Source organism: Schistocerca serialis, chromosome 5 (assembly GCF_023864345.2).
Source record: "Schistocerca serialis cubense isolate TAMUIC-IGC-003099 chromosome 5, iqSchSeri2.2, whole genome shotgun sequence".
NCBI classification, from domain to species: domain Eukaryota; kingdom Metazoa; phylum Arthropoda; class Insecta; order Orthoptera; family Acrididae; genus Schistocerca; species Schistocerca serialis.
In genome coordinates, this window is record NC_064642.1 from 364,361,035 (window position 1) to 364,383,725 (window position 22,691).

General features: G+C 39.7%; 1 protein-coding gene across 2 annotated transcripts in view; it reads right to left on the reverse strand.

Annotated features, from left to right (window-relative positions):
- LOC126481014 (cytochrome P450 4C1-like) overlaps positions 1–22,243 on the reverse strand; it is a 74,017-nt gene extending 51,774 nt beyond the window's left edge. The window contains exons 1-5 of one of the 2 annotated variants that reach the window (XM_050104471.1): positions 22,072–22,243; positions 16,518–16,700; positions 10,868–10,974; positions 10,038–10,128; positions 979–1,164 (exon numbers count right to left, since the gene is read on the reverse strand). In XM_050104471.1, coding sequence (XP_049960428.1) covers positions 979–1,164; positions 10,038–10,128; positions 10,868–10,974; positions 16,518–16,692 — 559 coding nt within the window. In that variant the 5' untranslated portion in view covers positions 16,693–16,700; positions 22,072–22,243. Of the gene's footprint in view, positions 1–978; positions 1,165–10,037; positions 10,129–10,867; positions 10,975–16,517; positions 16,701–21,976 lie in introns of both variants that reach the window. The other variant, XM_050104470.1, reaches the window with a different exon arrangement.
- Positions 22,244–22,691: the final 448 nt, after the last annotated feature.

Here is a 22,691-nt window from a genome sequence, read left to right on the forward strand (position 1 = left end):
TATCTAAACATAGGTCATATATTTCCCTAAATTATGGGCTGGAGGTTTGTGGGTCTGGGTTGGTGCCTGACTGTACCCCAGGTACATTCCATGGAGTTCAGATCAGGCAAATTAGGTGGCAAAGTCATCAACATGATCTCACTATGAGACTCCTCAAACCATTGTTGCATAATTCTGGCAGGAAGGGAAGACATCAAGTTTGATGGTACACAGATGGTCCACAATTATTTTCATGTAATTCACAGCTGTCATGGTGCCTTCAATTACTACCACAGTCCTCACCAATGAGTGTTGGTAGTGCTGTGCATACTTCTAGCAGCCATTCACCTGGATGATGGGGTATCCAGACATGACCTCCAGCACAGTGTAAAAAGAAACATGATTCATCTGATCAAGCATATCATTTTGATTAATTCAGGTCCAATGTCGATGAACCTGCACCCACTGCAATTGTAACTGATAGTGTTGTTGAGTTAACATGGAACCACATAGGGGTATTTACTGCAAAGCCCCATGTTGAACAATGCACACTGCACACTTTGTGCCTGCACCATCACTGTATTCTGTCATCAGATTTGATGTAGATTGCCATGTACCCCACTTTACAGGCTTGGGAAGCCATCAACCTCCACACTTTGACACTATTTGTGGTTTCAGCATCCTCCAACCACTTTTAATAGAAGTTCAGAACAATGGTGCATGAGCAGCTGACTGGCTTCACCATTTCTGAGATGTTTGTTGCTAGGTGCTGGGCATAAAAATCTGCTGTCAAAATTACTTATCTCTGGACTTTTTCCAGTTTTTGACTGTATTATCACTAAAAGGATTCCCCATTCATCTATGCTCAGTTTGTATACTTTCATCATGCCATGTGCCCAAAATGCCATCATTGGGACTTCAGTCTCACTGTGGCTAGTGATCATCATGTTTTGGTTCATCAGTGTGACACATACTGCATTAATGTAATTTTTTCCTTACCACAAATAACATCGAGCGCACACCGTGTAACATAAGGATGAATGTTGAACACTTGACCATTGGCCTCATCTTTTAATTTTTTAACAAGCAGTTGACTCTTGTCTTCAAAGACTTCAAAAAATGTCTCTAGAATTTTGAAGTGAAAAGTTGGTGTGATCATCTTTCTGTGAGAATGCCATTTAGACCCTGTAAATCATAAATATATAAGCTTAATGCAATGTTCCTGTATTAAAACACAGAAAACTTGTGATCAATTAGTACTTAAAGGAAAAAATGGTAGCAATGAACTACAACAATGCCTGTAAGAACAGAAAGTTGACTTTCAGTTTCTTGTACAATGCACTGACATCAAATTATGCAACTTTAAAGAAATGGAATGAAGATCTGTAATGGTGCATCCAAAATTAAATTATCAACAAATTTGATGGTACAACGACAACTTCTTCTGAAAATAAAGGACTGGCATGAAAAACCTTGCAGTATATTTTTCACTTTTCTATTCATAATAAATTGTGCATACCTTCTATCTGTATCCAGTTATTTTCAGTTTAACATAATATTTATCACTATTATTACGTGTTAATATGAACTATAATGAGCAATAGCTTTGAAAAGGTATTCTGAGAAATCACTGTATCCAGTTTGGAGTTTGGAAATTTAAATATTTAAAGCTAATTATATTTGCATGATTGCAGTCAATGACACATTATTAAATCCAAAAAATTTGCTAAGTTGAATGTACTCATCCATTGACCAAAAGGTTAACTACTAAGAAAAATGAGTTAAAATGAAAACAAGAAAGCGCTGTTGAGACATATGTATCTGTGCCCCTTTCGCTAGAAGACATTTGATAGTGCAGTTTGAGGAAAAAAAGTCAGACAACCTCACTTTGAGACACAATTGTTGCACTGAGCCAAAAGATCAACAACAGATCTAAGTTGTCACCTAAATTAACTCCTCACACTCCTTCAGGGCAGACTGAGCTGTGGTGGATGCTGCAAAGGTTTCTTGCCTCATTATTGTCCTTTCTGAGATTGTCTTCTGTCTCTAATGACCTTTATTTTGACAGGGCATTAAATCCTAAAGTTCATTCCTTCTAACTAACAAGAAGGCAGAAGTTAAACTGTTTATCATTGAGAGTATTCTGGGATGAGCTTACCTACCTACAAAACAAATAAACAAAACACTTCCATGATTCATCACTGATTATTGCTTGTTTGCTCTAGATTGTTATCAAGTTGGAATGACTGATGAAACTGAAAAGATTTTGACAAACTCCAGTAGAAGATATTACAACAAACCCATCAGGCAATATGCCCTCCTCACATGTATAAAAAAGGAGCCTCAGAATGGAATAGAAGAAAGTAGACTTTGTACAATAGTGTAGTCAATCATTTTCATATACAGTTCCCATGGATGAAATAGAAATTATGACAGATAATGTTGGTTAAAGCACTTGTCTGCAAAAGGCAAAAGTCCTGAGTTCAAGTCTCAGTCCTGCACACTGTTTTCATCAACCAGGAACTTTCAATGTTGGTTATAGTTCCCAATACTATGTATAACAAAGTGAGCTGAGGAGTATAAAGCACTGTATCAAGAAAGGAAATTAAGTAAATAGCCTAATATAAATAACAAGTCATTAAAAATAAGATATCAAGAATAAAACACTTGATGAAGATAAATGGGTCTCTAAAGCCCTTTAACTCCTGTGGACAAATTAACGCAGCATGCTCTGCCACTCCCCAGGTGCTGAGGACATGTTTAAATATGGTCCGATTTATCATTAAGCACTACTAACATGTTTACACATCATATTCCACTGACCCTCTCACTGCTGCAGATGAGGTACTTCCATATCTTGGTAAATAAAAATGTTTCAAGTATCTATCATGCAACATACCTGCCACTTTACATGCTATTATTTACAAAAAACCTTGTTTCGATATCTTGAATCATTTATGAAATATGATGATTGTTACGACCATATGACCCCCAATGCACAGGGGTGGAAATGCGGGCACTGTACATGACCATCAGCCATTTAAGAAAACTAATAACTCAAGAATGAAATGAGATGTCATTTTGTTCTCAATTTTGCACAAAATTTCTATACATTGTCTGCATTTCAACAATAAAAAATCCAGGATGCAATATAACATTATTATGAAAAGGACAGTTGCTGCTCACCATATAGCAGAGATACTGAGTTGCAGATAGGCACAATGAGAAGACTGTCAGAAAATGAGCTTTCAGCAAACGAGGCTATTGTTGAAGGTAGGTCACAGCAGCCGGAGAATTAGGTCACATGTGTGTGTGTGTGTGTGTGTGTGTGTGTGTGTGTGTGTGTGTGTGTGTGTGTATGTGTGCGTGCGTGTGTGCGTGTGTGTTGATGAAGGCCTTGTGGGGACATATTTCTGTCCCCAACAATATCACTGCAGGAACAGTATCTCTGGACATGGGGAAGTGCGTTCCGAGATGCCAAGTGTTTAAGTTGTATCTGTCCGTATAATGTGTATAAACAAATATTGTGTATGTGAATCAGTTACATTGACAGTCATTAGATATCATGAACATCGTGTTCATTACTCAAATCCTACAATGGTGACCCCGAGTCTTTTGACAAACACACAGCAACATTTTTGTTTGACAATTTGCTCCACCTCCACCCAATGTGAGATTCCAACATCTCACTGACATGGATCATACACACACCGACAGTCAGTCAGCTACAGTCAATGACAGCAAGTGTTGTGAGTGTTTATCTAACAAATTTCAACAGCTACGAGATGGAAATTGCAATTTTTCTGTGTTTAATACCCACACAACAATGCAACCATTGACACATCAGCGCACACATAAGGATTCCATCAACCACAGTGCCTTTAACAAACACTGAAAATAGTGCTACGAGTGCTTATGTGGACACTAACCTCGTCAGACCACACAACGAAGGGACAACAATGATCAGCAGTAATGAATAATGGCACTACCCTGCAGCCCCTGCCATTCTTGAGTGCAATATTCTAATTGATATACATTCAGCAAGTACTAATGCTACTCACAAGTCTCCCTATCAGCCAAGTGACTCTACCATTATTGAAATGTCTGGCATTGACAGGCTAATTATGGACACCAACCACAGTGACATAACATACGCCAAACAATCAGTGACAACTAACAAACATGCAGGTCAGTGTATTAGGTGGTCTCTGGGACAGACAGTGCTGGTTAACAGTGATTTTATACAGAATGGCATATTTCCACAAACTACTTTTGCTCACACACATCACATGGGTGACGTCATGGCAGCCATGCAGCATACCACAGTGCACCTCAGGCGTGACGTCAAGCACCACTCCCTACACCCCAGCTCGTTCTGGGATACGCTGATGCCACTGCATGCTGGTATGGATGCACGACTTGACCGTTTTACCATGACTACCCATCAACAACTACCAACAGATGCACCAACAGCACTATGACCACAAGATGGATATCAGAATTACTAACTGATTGCTATACCACCCGCACTGACAACAAAGGACATAAAGTTGGAGTCAGATATCACCACCATGTGTACAGTGAACCCCATACCCCGTGGGCCAATGATCTACCATGAATTTATCCAGTTGATGATGATTACATGACACGCCGCCAATACTGTGGGCACACCACAGAGACCTCCCACACTGCAATGTCCTCCGACCAACTGTGACTTTGCCCCACCTGCCGTGAGGCATCCTACGACAAAGTGGGGCAATGCCATTAACATGGGCTTACTTGTTACATAATCCGCACCGTGCACTTAATTTTCGTTACACCAATGCCACTACAGCAACCACAACGGGCGCAATGCGACTAACGGAACGGTGTCCACTGTGGACACACGACCAAACACTGCCAAAAAACTGTGATATCCAACAGAAATATAGTTCTCCACAGTTTTCTGATGCCTCTATACATCACAAGGGTGATGGCACAGAGATATCACCTGCGCCATGACACTCACCACTCCATGTGCGTGACGTCACTGCCTAGCCGGCTGTGCCACATGCTGGACCACAGCTCCAACCAGAACGTCAACCACACCATGCCGACAGGTACAACAAACAATGACCATACCTCATCAGGCCACCACAGTCTGTCTGAGCAACACCATGCAACTAATGCATGGCAACAACTCAGTGGGGCCAACACAAAACAACCACTACAGGAACCACCACTGTTTATCACACTCCGCCTGCTGCCCATTCACACAGACTCACCAGATGTGCGGTTTGCTTTATATGAATGTATGATGAGGATAGCAGAGATTGAGGGTGGCCAGAGCAAGCTGTTAATACTTCTCAACCATCTCAGTGAACACATGGAGCTCGTCAACAATCTACTGCTAAATACTCCGACTGCGCACAAGTATGAGACGGTGAAGTCACTAATATTGCAATGATTATCAAGCAATAACTGCCCCTTCCCACAAATGAGACAATGCTGGGCGATGACACACCATTGGCATTATGGTGAAAACTGCAAACGTCAGCCTGCTACCCCCACATCTCACCACAGGAGATTACAAGCCCTCAACCATACAACTCTGAGCAGCAAATGATTCAATAATACCGCTAACGGGGACGACCTCCATGGTGCTCTGGCTAGATAACCATGCACCACGACCATGGACTTTCTTTGTGGCCAAAATGGTGGAACTGTCATTACTGCCTCATCCCAGATCTCAGTGGGGCTCTGTTATTGCAAGGTGATGGACTACACCCTATAGGTGGTGTCTGCAGTGACAGTCTGCCACCCACCACAGACCCTTCCCCTCCAGTGTTAGACATGGAGACCACAGCAGATATTGCATTACGCCATGCAACACTGTGTGACAAATTCCACCAAAGGCTCACGGCCTATAAGAACATCTGCAAAGAGAACAACAAAGCATGTACAGAGAACAAGCAGCTATGCATCTGCCATCACAAACTGGATAGCCACCTGCAATGAATCCGCCAGCAACTACAGACAGCCTGGTACACCTAAGAACCACAGGATAACTGTACAACCACTAGCACAGATACACAAGTTAGTACAGTGCCTATTATACTTGGTGACCCAGCTCCCACGATCAGGCTGAACAGTGACAGTGTTTCTGCTCTCACGAGTGGATTACCCACCAACAAGGCTACCACCCCTGTGGACAGATCAGACAACAGGATTCCACCCCCTGGACCACTCCTACCAAACAAAACAGTTAGCATAGTTACGGACGGCACTGTCCACAGAATTAATACAACTCCAGGACTGCCTGTATGCCACTTTCCCCACTGTTTAGCCCCCACAAACTCAATGAGGCCAAAGCACCCATTGAAGAATATCTCCAGGATGGTATAATCAGACTTTTGGACAGTGCATGGGCATCACCTATCACTATGTGGCCAAAAAAGACGGTACATGGTGCCTTTGTGGCAACTACCGGTACCTCAATGCCAGAACAATTACAGATAGCTACCCAGTCCTGAATATCCAAGACTTTGCACATGAGTTGGCAGGGCATACTGGACTGTAAAAGAGCATACTCCCAAATACCTATGGCCCCGGAGGACGTTCACAAAATGGCCATTATCACTCCATTCAGTTTATACGAATTCTTATTCATGCTCTTTGGATTAAAAATGCTGCAGTCATGGCAAAGATTCTTTAATGGGTTGTTTTTCAATGTGCCACACTGTTACTGCTATTTAGACAATTTAATTATATTCTCAAAATCTACACAGGAGCATGAATGACACCTGCATGCAGTATACAACAAGCTGTAACAACATGGGGTGGAAATTAGTACTGGAAAATGCCAACTGCGACAGCCTTGTGTCATGTTCATCGGCCACCTAGTCGACGTAACAGTCATATGGCCCACACAGGACAAAATTGAGCAGATTACTAACTGGTCCCCTCCCACAAAATTGCCAAGAACTATGTAAATTTCTCAGCATTACCAATTTCTACTGAAGACCCTACCCCATGCAGCTGAAACTCTGCTTCCCATCACTGAAGGTCTATGGGGGAAAAATACATCGGGACAAAGGAAGCTAACATGGACAGCTGAGATGCAAACTGCATTTGACAACATTAAAGCTCAACTAGCCCACTCCGTCACACTCACACTACTTTCACCAGATGCTCATCTTATTATTACATCAGACGCGAATGACTGAGCAACAAGCGCTGTATTACAGTAGGGTGTGCCAGGGATGACACAACCTCTCCATTTTTTCCCAAGGAAACTGACAAACTCTCAAAGGAAGTGGTCAACCTTTGACAAAGAACTACTGGCTCTGTATGAAGTGCTGTGCTATTTCTGTGACGATATTGAAGGGAGACCACTTACTAACTACACATACCATTGACCATTAGCTGACGCAATAAAGAACCCATCCGCCAATGCCACACCAAGCAGGTTTAGGCACTTGGACCACATCTCACAGTTCACAACAGATGTTTGCCACATGCGTGGAGCAGACAATATGGTTGTGGACTACCTGTCCCACCTAGCAGCCGTAACCACTCAACTGGATTTCGATAACCTTGCGGTCACATAGGCAACAGATATGGACTTGGAATGATTCTTGTCAAGCAGCAACATGGGATTACAGCTATAACAATACCCAGTGTCTGGAACCAACAAACTAGTCTGGTGCGATGTGTAAACAGGGAGGCAACGACCTTCCACCCCCGCCAACTGTCGCCAAACAGTATTCAACTTGCTCCATAACTTAGGTCACCCAGGAGTGCATCCCACAATGAAACTAGTTTTGGAGTTTTATGTGTGGCCGAATATGAAGAGGGATTGTGCCTCTTGGACACGAGCGTGCGTTCCTTGCCAGAGGGCAAAGGCAGGACGACACAACCAGTCACCGTTAGGGAGTTTCCCTGTCCCAAAGGGCTGTTTTTACCTCACACATATAGATTTAGTGGGGCCACTACCTGAACCTAACAGATTTCATTATATCCTATTTGTCAACGACCGAACAACTTGGTGGGTGGAGGCTGCTTCACTTAGGGACATACCAGCAGTGACAGTGGTGAGGTCATTCACCGACCTATGGATAGCAAAATTTGGCTGCCATGAGTCGCTAACAATCAATCAGATTGGACAATTCGAATCGACCCTGTTTACGGAACTGTGCCACCTCTGCAGCTGCTACTGATTACATACAACAGCCTACCATCCTTGTGGAACAGTGGCACTGCATGCTGAAAACACCACTGGTGTGCTATGATAATGAATGGCCAGATGCCCTACCCTGGGTGCTGCTGGGTATCAGAGCGGTCCACAAAGAGGACCTTGATGCCTCACCACTGGAGATCCTCTACAGCGATTAGCCTCCCAGCATAATTTGTCACACAGGCCATGGACAAAGACAACAAGGACTTACCAGACCTCGTACGATGGGTCAGAAATGGATACGCAGCCTCTGAGTCCCACCGCCATCACACCACACAATACCCACAGTATTTGTGCACAAAAACCAACTGACTTGCACTCACGTAATATTATGCACAGACACCATCAAGCTATCACTGCACCCAGTGTACAGTGGACCATATAATGTACTAAGACAGGGACCAAACACATTCGAAATCACGCAAACCCACTACCCTGTCCGTCAATACACTGAAGCCAGCATGGACTTTTGAGGAGACGCCAAGGAACAATACCGCCCCTTTGACATCACGCCACGACACAACCCCCTCTCTCTTCCATCATAACTGATGTCAAACCCTACCTTCCAGAGGATATCACAGTGTCTACACATGACATGACGATCGTGGTGTTTGCCATGTACAAAAACCGACAGTTCGGCAACAGCACGGTGTCGTGAGCATTGTACCACTCCACACCGACACCACAGTCAGCTGATACAGCTGCACTGTTATCTATGCTATCCAGGGACGGCATTCTACACATGTCAGCCCCAGTTCACAACACAGAAAACTGGACACAGGATTAGTCAACACCCCTATACCACCTACCCAGCCAATACTAATGTCACAAACAGGCAGACTGCTGTGCCGACCAAGACATTGAGACGAATATGAGCTAGACAGCATCTCCAGAGATGACCTGCACCGCACCAACTTCAGCATTCCATGCCTTTGGGGGTGGGGGGTGGGGATAGCCCTGTGGGGACACAAGCTCTGTAGACTTCCATCCCCAAGAATATCACTGCAGGAACAGTATTTCTTGACATGGGGCAGTGTGTTCTGAGATGCCAAGTGTTTAAGTTGTATCTGTCGGTATAATGTGTGTAAATAAATATTGTGTATGTGAATTGGTAATGTTGACAGTCACTCCACATCATGAACATTATGTTCATTACCCAAATCCTACAGCCTTGTTGGCTCAAAGCTCTTTTCATTGTGCCTATCTGTGACTCAGCATTTCTGCTATATAGTGAGTAGCAACTATCCTTTTCATAATATCCTTATCTACATTTCATGTAAAGGAACATATGTGCTAAAATCAACCATATGCAAAGTTTATGCAACACATTTTTACCTCTGCAAACTTTTTAAAATTTTTTGTGCAATACTTTACTTAATTTGATGCAGCACAATAACTATGACAAATAACAAAAAAAGAAATTTTGTTGTTCATTGAGTGAAGGTATCAGACCGTAAGATGTGAAAAAATCAAATTTTTCTACTGAATAGTTTTCTTAAAATTGGATGATAAGTATTTATTAGTGGCTGGAATGCTGTATCTCAGGACAGGCAGTAACAGCAACAAAGCCACTCTCAGTACAGACTGTAGAGGGCATGCTTGCAGCAGTCAAAGGGTTAAATTACAAAAGAAAATCATAATGAAGTCTCAGTAAGATCATAATTTCTGTTCTGAAATGCATGGGCATTTCAGTCTGTTGCACACCAGTCAATGACAAAGAAACAACATAGATGATAAGAAAGGAGAATATCAGTTAATCCTCTTTTACCTTTTGGTTCTCATTTTCAGAAATAATTTACCCTCAAAATGCTTTTTTTTTCATTAGTAATTCAAAGCAACATACCTTTGCTTGTTAGCAGACCTTGTCCCAACCAAGGATGAAGGAATTGATAAACAAGAGATTTTTCGATATGGTCTGTGCTGCTCATAATTATCTGAAAATTGTGTTAAGCATAATTACATAGTACACTGATATCTCTTAAAAATAGTTGTTCACAAAACAAAATATGTGATCAGCATCAGATAAGTCCATAGAAATGAAAATAAATAGTTGAATTATTTGGCAATGTTCTTCAGACAGCTGCCACAAATGCGCAAACTGCACATGTGCATCAACGAAAGATTATATTGTCCAGAAGCTCAGATAATTAATGACCTTTCCTATGTGTTTGCCTACTGCTCAACACCTCTTACCTATGTGAGGGGTAGTGGTTTGTCATTATGTAGATAGTTATGTTCCATCTCGTATTCATCAGCTAATCCCTAATTGTGCAGCTAAAGCAGCAAAGAAGTAATTTGCTTCTTGTGACTGGCTTAAATTTTTAATAAAGAAATTAGCTGTTATTAGCTATGAACATTCACATACCCTACTTGGAGAAACTGCTTGTTAATATCTCAGTCAGCATATAGTGAAATTATTGAGCTGATTTATTATTAGTGTCAGTCATTTTTTTCAAATATTCACTCTGAATTAAAAGAATTATTCTGTGCTATTTTTGAAGTTGGGTATTTTATAACCTAGTAAATATTAAGATTTGTAAAACAATTATCTGATGCACTAATAATTTTAAAATCTGTATTAATATAATAATAACAAAAATATCTTAATTGCATTCTAAAAGAAATTTGTTTGGGAATGTAGTACTGATGTAATGTGTACATAAAAATATTTACCTCTACATGCTGTGGTTTTATAACATGAATTTCTGCAAGTGGACCCATCCAAGTTCTGAATAGAGGCCAATATTTCCTTCCTCTCTCATCAGCCATTCGGAAAATATCTGTAAGTATTATTTCACAATTTTAAAATTATTTCCAGGAAAGGGGAAATTAATGTTATGTAACACAAGAAATAAAATGAATGGCCGTTAATTTTTATTACTAGCTTGTTGGATTAAAACCAAGAATTTGTTCCCCTTCTTGATATCATGCACTTTCATATTCCATTAATTATTTCGCTTCTGAAGATTGTATACCTGGATACATTCTAAATATAGTCCTGGGAGTCATGTTTGCCATTCACAGTGCTATATTGAAGGACTCCTAGCATTGTTAAAAAGTGGACTGGCACACACAAACTCTAGATTCCTTCTTAAATAATTTCCTAAATTATTTTTACAATATTTTCATTTGTTTTATGAATTAAGTACTGAATTTCCAAAAAAAAATCCATGCCCTCTTCCTTGATATTCAGGTTTATTTACATTTCAGCAAGAATCTACACTAACTCACATATAAATCAAACCTGCTGACAAATAATAAACATCACTTTCATTTTTATGGTTGTCGCCCTTATCACATCAAATGATCTTTCTTTAGAACCTCAGATTGACTGCAACAGGTCACAGATATCAAATACTGTGTCCCATGAAAGAGGCCCACGAGGGGTCTATGGGTCGCATGGCATGGCCTCCAGCCATTGCCACCGCGTCCGCCGGCCACCACCACACCCATCTCTTAGACACTAATCTGCCAGTAGTTGGCTGCATGTGCTCTTCCCCTGAGTTAAGTATAAACAACTTTGCCATAAAATTAACGTAAGCTTACCTTTATTTACAGTATGTGCTCAAAATGATGTCACTCTGTGGCAAGAGCAGCCTGACATCTCTTGAACAAATTAGTGAACACTCCATAAATTTCAACTGCCGAAATGTAGGAAATGATTAGCCAAACACTATCTTCCAACTCTTCAATCGTGTGAGGGTTGGTTGCGTACACCTTGTCTTTTAACATGCCCTACAGATAAAAATCACGTGGACTTAGATCTGGAGAATGAGAAGGCCAATCAACTATTGTATCATCAAAAGCACTTGGTACTGTTGTGATATAAGCATTGGTGATGTGTTGTCTTGCATTATCCTGCTTGAAATAACCATATACATTTCTGTTGGGTGTTCTAAAAAGAAAAGGATGCAGTATATTTTTCACATACCTGTCAGAATGTATCGTTTCATGGAAAAAGATCTTTAGAACCTCAGGCTGACTGCAACAGGTCACAGATGTAAAATACTGTGTCCCATGAAAGAGGCCCATGAGGGGTCTATGGGTCGCATGGTATGGCCTCTGGCTACTGCCACTGCATCCGCCGGCACTAATTCCACACCACACTTGTATTTTCACATCATGCAGTGGTTGTTGATGCAATTCATGAGGATTTTTGGAGCTCCAACATCAACTGTTCTGAAAATTTGTGTACCCTGACAAATGCAGCCATGGTTCATCAGAAAAAAGAAAAGCATTTCAGGATCAACTTTTCCATCGTACACAGACTATAACAACCAGATGGATAAATGATGTCAAGCAACAGTATCTGAGTTCCTCAGTTGATGCACTACTGTTATTTTCTATGGTTTCAATTTCAGTTTGTGTACAGCTCTGTGAGCAGATGCTCTTGACACACCAGTCTGAAGTGCCAAACAGCACTCTTTGACTTCTTTCCAATGCCTCCCCTATATCGTCTAATTTATTTTTGGTTAAAACATTAGGTTGTCTAGGCCTTCATTTTTGTAACACTGATACAGTCTCTTCAAATTTCTTCACTAGTCTGCCTGTCATTGAATCACTGGGAACATGCACACTGTAAAATTTTTGTATGAATTCAAGATGACATTCCACATATGATTCTGTTTTTGCATAGATCAACACAAGAAACATTAATTAACCCTTCATGTATACCAAACTGAAGGGAAACTCGACAGCTGAACACTCAATCACACAGTATATAAGACTTGTGTACATTGTTTCTGACTTGAGGATGGGCACAGTGGCATATGGACGGGAAAGCCCCAGACTCAGCGCAGTTGCAATAATGTTGTCTAGCAACAATATCTGAAGCAATTAAACTTGACAAAAAAACTAGAAAGACAATACCAGTACACTCAGTCGCACAGCATAGCTGGCACATGCAAAGTACTGGTGTTCGAGAACCATGCATAGCGACAACCTGCAGACACAGCAGCAACAGCTGGCAAATGTAACTCACGGACCCCTCCCGGGCGTGTTTTGTGACGCACCCTGGAGTTCTTACAGTCCATCAGTTTCCTTCTGCAATTGTTTTATTCATACATAAATATTTGTGAGTGTTCCATTCCTGAACATAGCTGAAAAAACTCTCCAGGATGAAAATAATCTTTTTCATGTGACTTAAAATGATGACTCAAATTTATTTACTCATTAGGGCTACTCCACCTAGACTGTATGGCATGTCATGTGATGAGGTCTATATTTTTCAGAATTCCCTCTGATCAATTAAGGCAGCTTTATTTTGGATACAACTTTTGCTTCATCTTTGGCAAACCAAATGACACACAAAGATTGTCTTCACTATGGAATTTTTCATACTTTTATAATTTTTCTTAACAAGAGACAACTCATAATCTCTGTCGCTACTAACTTTTCTGACATCATTGTTAATAAAATGATGCACATGTTCAATTCACCTACAGATGAATGTCCTATTTTTCCTTCTCTCTCTTCTTTCCTTCTCCTCCTCCTCCCCCCCCCCCCCCCCCCCCCCCTCCTCTCTCTCTCTCTCTCTCTCTCTCTCTCTCTCTCTCTCTCTCTCTCTCTCTCTCACTCACACACACAAACACACACACACACACACACTGAAAGGTGACAGAAGTAATTCCCTAGCCACATTGTGAAAATACTTATTTTTTTGCCAATAGATGGTCTAAAGAGGAACTGAACTACAGGGGGTGGACAAAAATTTGGAAACTCCAAAAACAACACATTACCTTGCCTACTACAGTGTAGGAAGCCCACTGGCATTCAAAACAGCTTCCAGTTGTCTTGGAATGGATAACTACAGGCCCTGTGTGGTTTCCAATCTTCCTGCAAAATAGTGGCAGTTCAGGTAATGATGATGGAAGTGAATAGTGATCATGAACCCTTCTCCCCAAAGTAGTCCACAAAGTGTCAATAATATTGAGATCTGGTGATTGTGGTAGACAGGAGAGATGCAGCAATTCATCCTCATGCTCACCAAACCAGTCTTGGAGGAGTGTGAACAGGGACCCTGTCATCTTGCAACACAGCATCACCATTGCAGAACAAACATTGTACCATGGGATCGACCTTATTTGTCAAAATAGTCATATAATCATTGCCAGTAATGCAACCTTGCAGAGTAATCACAGGGCCCATAGGATACCATGATAAGGCAGACCAAATCATCATGGAACCCTAGCCATAGTTAACTCAATGGGATGTAAAATTGGTCAGAAGTGGGAAACAGTGGGAAACAAGACTCATTAGACCAAATGACTTTCTTCCAATGCACCATAGTCCAGGTTTTATGGCTTCGGCAACATGTTTTCCTATTATGGGCATTTGCATCACTGATAAGTGGCTCTGTAATTCAAACTCTCCTTGTAGTACCCAGCTTAAGGAGCGTGTTGTTTTGGTGCTGATAGGGTCCATGAGTGCAACAATCAGTTCTGCAGAGACTTTTGCAACTATTGTTCTCACATTTTTTTGTCAAATCCTATTTATTGGCCATCTGTTACAATCACACAACACACACTTTCGTTCATGTTGTGACTCAGCAGATGATGTTTTTCTGCTTTCCCTGTATGGGATGTAAATCTTTGATATGATGCATCTTGAAACACCAAACACTTCAGCTACCTTGGTTACAGAAGCACCCACAGTAAGATCACCACCAATTTTCCCACAATCAAATTCACTTAGCTTTGACATAATGCATTCAAAACTACACAGAACACCATCCTGAACATGAGAGATACTTGCAACATATTGAGGACATTGCAGAGCCACTGTTCAGGGTCAAATACAGCAGCACAACCTGCAGACTTGGTTAATATCTACATTTATGTTCAAACATGTATTTCTCATGGTGTTTCCATATTTTTGTATTACTTCTGTGTGTGTTCACAAATTAAAATGTTAATTAAATATTCTCATAAAGCCCCTTCATTGTTGAAAACAGCTGAGCAGTAAGTAACTTAAAGATGTCTTACAACTATTAATAATGAAAGTTTACAGAATAAGATGAATGAAGGTGGAAGTAATTAATCTACGTCACTCTTTCCTTTCAAACTGGTGTTTAAAAAAATGTGAATTTTTTTCTTTTTTTTTTTTTTTGTCTCCTATTGAAAGAACCTATTAAGAGATTTTCATTCAGACTGTAACATATGCAGTACTATAATAGAATTAAGATTCTTATTTAATTGTTATATATAATGTAGGAGGTGTGTGAGAAAAGCAATGGGACTGACAACACTGTGAGCGATCTGGCAATGTTGTGTTGCTCTCTGTTTGTGTAGACCAGTGTGTTCATCCCTTACAGAAGAACAGTCCAAGTTTCAGGTTGAAACAGTCAACATGTGATATTTGAGAGTGCCATCAGTAAAGAAGTGTTTTTGTTGTCTGTTATGAAAATGAGACAATGAATTTAGAGCAATGGTTTTGTGTTAAACATGGGGAATCCAAGAGTATGGCCTTTGAAAAATTGAAAGAGGCCTGTGGGAAACATTCCTTATCAAGAGCACAAGTTTTTCAATGGTACAAATCATTTTTGGAAGGCCGAAAACACTTTGAAGATGAACCTCACTCAGGGAGACCTTCAGCCACAAAAACTGACAAAAATATTGAATGTGTGCATGCTCTTGTGAGATTAGACCAATGTTTAACAGTAAGGATTATGGGTGATCTTTTAAACTTAAACACTTTCACCGTACATAATATGTCGACCAAAGTTCTGCACATGCAAAAGCTTTGTGCCAAAATTGTGCTGAAAAATCTGGATTTTTTAGTACAATCTTGAGACAAAGTGGCAAAGTGAAGAGTGGCGTACTTATAAATGTTCTCTACCAAAAAAACACAAATGAGTAAATCAAAGATCAAAGCAATGATGATTTGCTTTTTTGACAGAAGGGGTATTGTGCATAAAGAATTTATTCCTGCAGGACAAACTGTCAACAAAGTGTTTTACAAAGATGTCCTTGAAAGGGTCAGGAAGAGGGTGAGTCGAGTGAGACCTGACATTGTAGACAAGTGGGCACTGCATCATGACAATGTCCCATGACACATGGGAAATTACATCATGGAATTTTTTACCTCAAAAGGCCTTCCTGTTGTTCCAGAACCCTCCTATTCACCTGATCAGAGTCCTTGTGACTTCCTCCTTTTCTCAAAATTGAAAAATATTGCAAAAGCTCGTCATTTTTTGGCTCTGGAAAAGCCAAAGGAAGCTACTTCCAAGGAGACAATATTGTTGTTTGAAAAAATAAAAACTTTTCTCACACACCTCATATTTTCAAGAGAATTAGTGAATGACCTGAATTTAATCAGAACATACCTCTGCGTTCAGCAAATAGCATTTCCCATGCAGTTCCAATAAGTGGATAGGCAGCAGGACCAGGTAATCTATCTATGAGTTTACAGTATTCTGCTCTTTTACGTCTCTTTTGGACAAACATTGTTAGAGGAACCAATATTAGCACTAGTGTGAGTACAGCTGTTAGTAAGTCCATGGTCACAGCTGAAACAAAAATGGAAGAGAAAGAAAGGAATTAATAGAAGAGTTCTTCAGTTTCCCTGTACACTCTGCAGAGAAGAAAGACATAATATCCATACATAACTTACATCAGAGAATAACTGTTCATTTATTCATGAATGCATCATGAAGGATAATCAAATATGATATGTTATACATTAGTAGTGATAAGTATCTATCAAAAATTATTGTGCAGGCAGTATTACTAATTAACTATCATTAATCTTCTAGGTCTTATTTGTGCTTAGAGTAGTTTCTAATACACTAATTCAATTAGCAGGACAAGTTCATCTTTAAACCTTTCTAATAGTACTTAGTAAGTGTTGTTTATTTAGTACTGTTTGCTTAACATTTACCTAATTACACTGATAAGTGGCAAGAAAGAGCATAATGTACATGTTATAGTCTAGTTACAATGAGCACTGTTACTGATTGTGCTATAGATAATAAATTTCAGTCCTCAAAAAGCGATAACAAGATCACAAAAATTGAGAGAATGAGTGGGTTGTAATTTCTTGCTTGTATCCATAGAAAGGTAGGAACCCTTATGCAATAGAATAAAGAAACTCACTATGAACTCTAAATAAGGTAACCAAGTCCAGCTTGAAATTAGAGGTCAAGTATATAGTTTGTCAAAAAAGATATATAATCAGTCCTCAACTGCACAAGAAAACCTTTATTTGGTTCACTTAACCAGTTTCAACATTTTAAACTGTCATCTTCTGAAGCGAAATAGTCTCAAATCATTGGTAAGCCCATTTCAAAATAAGAATCAGACAGTAGTGTACTTTGCTACAGAATCAATAAAATAGAGTGACATTGCTGAAAATATATGCTATGTGTGCCTGCCAAATTGTGAATAATAGATAATATGTGCAACAAAAGTCAATCAGTGACACAAATATAATGTATTATTTGCAGTTTGACAGTTCTTTGTTTGCTACTCATTACACATAGCACATATTTTTGGCAATGTCACTGTATTTTATTGGTTCTGTAGCAAAGGACACTACCGTTTGATTCTTATTACAGTTTTGGCTTACCAATGACTTGAGCCTATTTCACATAAAGTGAACGAAATAAAAGTTTTCTTGCGCGGCTGACAACTGACTTTTTATCTTTTTTGAAATATTCTGCAACTGCTAAACTACAGCTATGAACAATATCATACATTGTTTGTGAAAACGAAAGTTCATTTGAAACTGAATCTCATTACTGAGCATGGAATGCTGTTAAGGGCTGAAAGTATTAGGTAATGAATGAAAGAACAGCAGTGATTATTATTTTTCATTGATCTAATATCTTTAACTGAAAATTTTAAACAAAATGGGATTTTTTAAATGAGCATGTTTGGGAACTGTTGCAAACTCACCAGAAAAAGAAAGCCTTGTGAAGATTATTCCTGTCTCTTAATGTAGAATAGCATAATTATTATGACCTGATTAAAAATAATACAGGTCCCTCTTATTGATGTAATCACTGTACAATTACGGACAAAGAATGTCTAATCTTTAACTCCAACCCGATTTGCCAGTTGTGCAGTTAGAATTAGAACACCTGTGTTAATATTATGCCTGATAAGATAGTGGATTCTAGTCAGATATTCCAGATTGGTAAAAAGATTTGGGAAAAGCTATAATAGCCATATCTTCATTCAAACTGTCTTCAACTGCTTTAGTTCTTTGGGCATTAATGCAAAATTAAATGGAATGCAAATTAGGCCAGAGAGTTGTATAAATATACCAATTATGTGGTACAAGTTGGATAGGAAAAAAGTATTAAAAAACTAAGAGGGCCTTATTGCTAAGTAGTAGTGATTCCTATAAGCTGTGGGAATTGGTACAGAACATTTTGAGTTGTGAATATCAGGTAATTAGTATTTTCAGTAGAATTGCAAGGCTGAATGATGTCAACTGGCAATGAGATATGGACCACCTAGTACGAGATCCTGACAAACAAGATAATATTGTAATTATTGACTGCGCACACAATGATCTAGACGACAATTTCATTTAAGCAATTAAGGCTGTTGACTAAATTCTTTGTCAGTGCTTCACAGAACATCAAAAAAATAACAAAAAAGAAAACACAGTCAGTGTTATACAACTATTCTTTGTGTTTATTTTTAGTTCTAGTATTGTGTCTGTGAATTTCACAATTCATGCAAAATTCACTTTTATTACTAAGCAGAAATACCAGTAAGGAGTAAAAGAATCAGTTAAGTAAGTGCTGGAGGATCATGGTGATTAGATAGCATGCCAGTCATATCCCACACATGTCCTCTGGGTCATGTAGGAGTCCAGTGTATAGGGTTCCTGTCACTATTTGAAGAAGGTTTCCACTTCCTCACAACATGGGCTCAGAAATTTGTAGCTGGAATGTAGGATATGTAGTTGTCTAATGAGGGGTGGTAGTTCAGGCTCCAAGAGCTCCCATAATATAGTGGGTAGTGTTCTGACAGCTCATGGTAAAAAGGAGTCAAGTCTGCTAGTTGTATGTGAAGGAATATCAAACTAACACCAATAGTATAAGTCTGAATGCCACTCAAACACACTGGCTGTCAGAATAGATATCTAACATATATTTGGCCCCCACTATATGACAACTCCAAGTGGGGCTTCTACAAAAACAATACATCTGAGTGGCAGTATTTAGGGGCCCATTATGTCTGAAGTGTTGGTGGTTTTTAGAGACTGAAAGAAACTCAGTGGTACAAGTGTTACCAGTCTAGATCACAGCTGATGGCACTCAACTACCAACATACATAGTTTCAATACCCATACCAGTGCATCAGTTTTGAGACAACATTGTGGACAAAGAAGTATCTACAGCTACATCTGTACAATGAAAACCACTGTGATGTGCATAGCAGGGGGTATGGGCCAATGTACCTGTTAAGAGTGTTTCTTCCTGTTCTGTTCACATATGGAACATGGGAAGAAAGATAGTTTGAATGCCTCTGTGCATGCAGTAGTTATTCTAATCTTATCTTCATGATACTTATCTGAGCAATACATAGAGTGTTGTATTATATTCCCAGAGTAATCATTTAAAGCTGGTTCTTGAAACTATGTTAATAGACTTTCTCAGGATAGTTTACATCTTTCTTCAAAAGTCTTCCAGTTCAATTCCTTCAGAATCTCTGCAACACTCTCGCATGGATTAAACAAACTTGTGACCTGTCATGCTGCTCTGCTCTGTATACATTCAGTGACCTCTGTTAGTACTATCTGATACAGGACCCACACACTTGAGCAATATGCTAGAACCAGTTGCATGAGTGATTTGTAAACAATCTCCTTTATAGATTGATTGCACCTTCCCAGTATTCTGCCAATAAACCGAAGTCTATCAGCTGCTTTACCCATGCCGAACCTATGCGATCATACCGTTTCATACACCTACAAAGTGTCACACCAAGGCATGAGTTGGCGGATTCCAGTCCAAAGGTGACTCATTGATATTATAGTCATAACATAACATGATTTTTCATTTTGTGAAGTGCAAAATTTTACATTTCTGAACATTTAAAGCAAGTTGCCAATCTCTGCACCACTTTGAAGTCTTATCAGTATCTGACTAAATATTTATGCACTTTCTTTCACATAGTACTTCATTATAGATAAATCTATCATCTGCAAAAAGCATGATTTTACTATTAATATAGTCTGCAACATCATTAATATACAACATGAATGGCAAGGGCCTCAACACACTTCCCTGGGGCACACCCAAATTACTTGCATCTGACAATCACTCTCCATCCAAGATAACATGTTGTGTCCTCCCTACCAAAATGTCCTCAATCCAGTTACAAATTTTACTTGATACCCCATATGATCATATTTTTGACAATAAGTGTAGATGTGACACTGAGTCAAATGCTTTTCAGAAATCAAAAAATATGGCACCCACCTGATTGCCTTGATCCAAAGCTTTCAGTTTGTCATGTGGGAAAAGTGTGAGTTCAGTTTCACATGATCAATGTTTTGAAAATCCATGCTGGTTGCGATTGAGGAGGTGATTCTTTCAAGATACCTCATTATGGGTGAGTTCAAATATGCTCTAAGATTCTACAACAAATCACTGTCAAGGATATTGGACAGTAGTTTTGCGGATTACTTCTACTACCCTTGTTGTAGACTGTTGTGACATATGGGCATGGATTTTTGTTTGAGAGATCTATGTAGATTATAGTTAGAAGAGGGGCTAACTCAGTCAAAAATTCAGTACAGAATCTGAAAGGGATACCATAGGGCCCTGGAACTTTTTCCAGTTTCAACAATTTCAGCTGTTTCTCAACACCACTGACATTAATACTTATTTCATTCATCTTTTCAGTGGTACGGATAAAATTGGGTCAATTCTCCTGGGCTTTCCTCTGTAAAGGAACATTTGAGAATGGAGTTAAGCATTTCAGCTTTTGCTTTGCTACCCTCAGTTTCAGTTCCTGTCTCATCCTGAGTGATTGGGCACTAACTGTGGTGCCACTAACAGCCTTTACATGTGACTAGAATTTCTTTGGTTTTTGTGGAAGATCATAAGATGAAATTCTGCTACAATAATCACTGAAGGCTTTACACATTGCTCACTTGATGGCCAAATGTGTTTCATTGAGCACCTCTCTACCTGCAGCTCTACATTTTGTTTTATGCCTATCGTGCAGTAAGTAGCCTCTGTTTCTTTGGAAATGTCTTTACAGAGACTGAATACCACAGAGGGTCCCTTCCATTATGGACCATTTTACAGGGTACATTTCTACCCAATGCTTCTAATGCATCAAACTAAAGAAAAAAATAAAAGAATTAGGAACATTTTTGTTTCTGTTATTGTGTAATTTCACATGTAGGACCGATTTAAGGGCCAAACGACTCAAGCCGCTGCTTGGGGAGCCAAAAAGCGAGATTCGTACACATTATGTATTACCGTTTCTGGCGAAGACTTCCAAGGGGCTTAAAAGTACGGGAGAAAAAAGGGCTGGGGGCGGAGGGGTGCCAGCAAAATTTGTATTTTGTTTATAAATAAGTAGATAATACCTTTTGTGTCGCTCATGGCTTTGTGTAAGTATTTTCACCTCCCACCATTTCATTGAGGGGCGTATTAGTTTAAATTGGGGGTGTCACGAACAATCGAACCAATGTCTACCACACGAAACACATGAACACTACTGTTCAGCTAAGGTGGGGAATTATCATATATAATAATGTAGGACGTGACAAAAATGCTGCTGATTGGATATTACGAACTTCAGAGCACTGTACCTGATAAATTTCAGCTGCTCTCCACAGCTGGACATCGAACGCTAGACCATGATAAGGAATAAACTGTTTACAGACACAGAACTGAACACACTAACCAATTGCAGAGCCTAACTGTTCTCCTTCCCTACTGCACAGGCAACAACGACTTAAAAAAGTGACAGCTGCGTTGATTCCAGATCGCAGTGTTCAATTGTTTCATGCTAGCGCATTGTTTTGTGTCTGCTTGTCCAGCACTTTGTGAAATAGCTCCTTATTTTTACAGTTTTCAGTCTTCATACCGACGAGCCAACTGACACAAACACGTCTGAAAAAAGAAACTGTCTGCACATATCAGCGATAAAGAAAGTAAGGAAACTGAAAAACATACTGACACTTTGGCGGTGTTTTTTTTATTTTTATTTTTTTATGTCGCCACCAAGCAGCTAAAAATCTTGTAAAGACATTAGTTCCTCAAATAGACATACTTTAGAGCAATCGCTGCTCGGTAGTCAATACTGACTTTGTGAAAATGCACCTCGGGCCGCATATGTGCCGATATTATTATTGATTGGTAACCTACATACGTTAGTATATTATGACCCCCAAGAGACTAGCTACAGCAAGGGGACAGTAAGTTGTTCGCCGAACTCCAAGTATTGACACTTCTTGTCAACTGGTCATTGTTTCTGATTGTTGCCACCCTCAGCAAGCCCGAAGTTGCTGCACTGAAAATGCC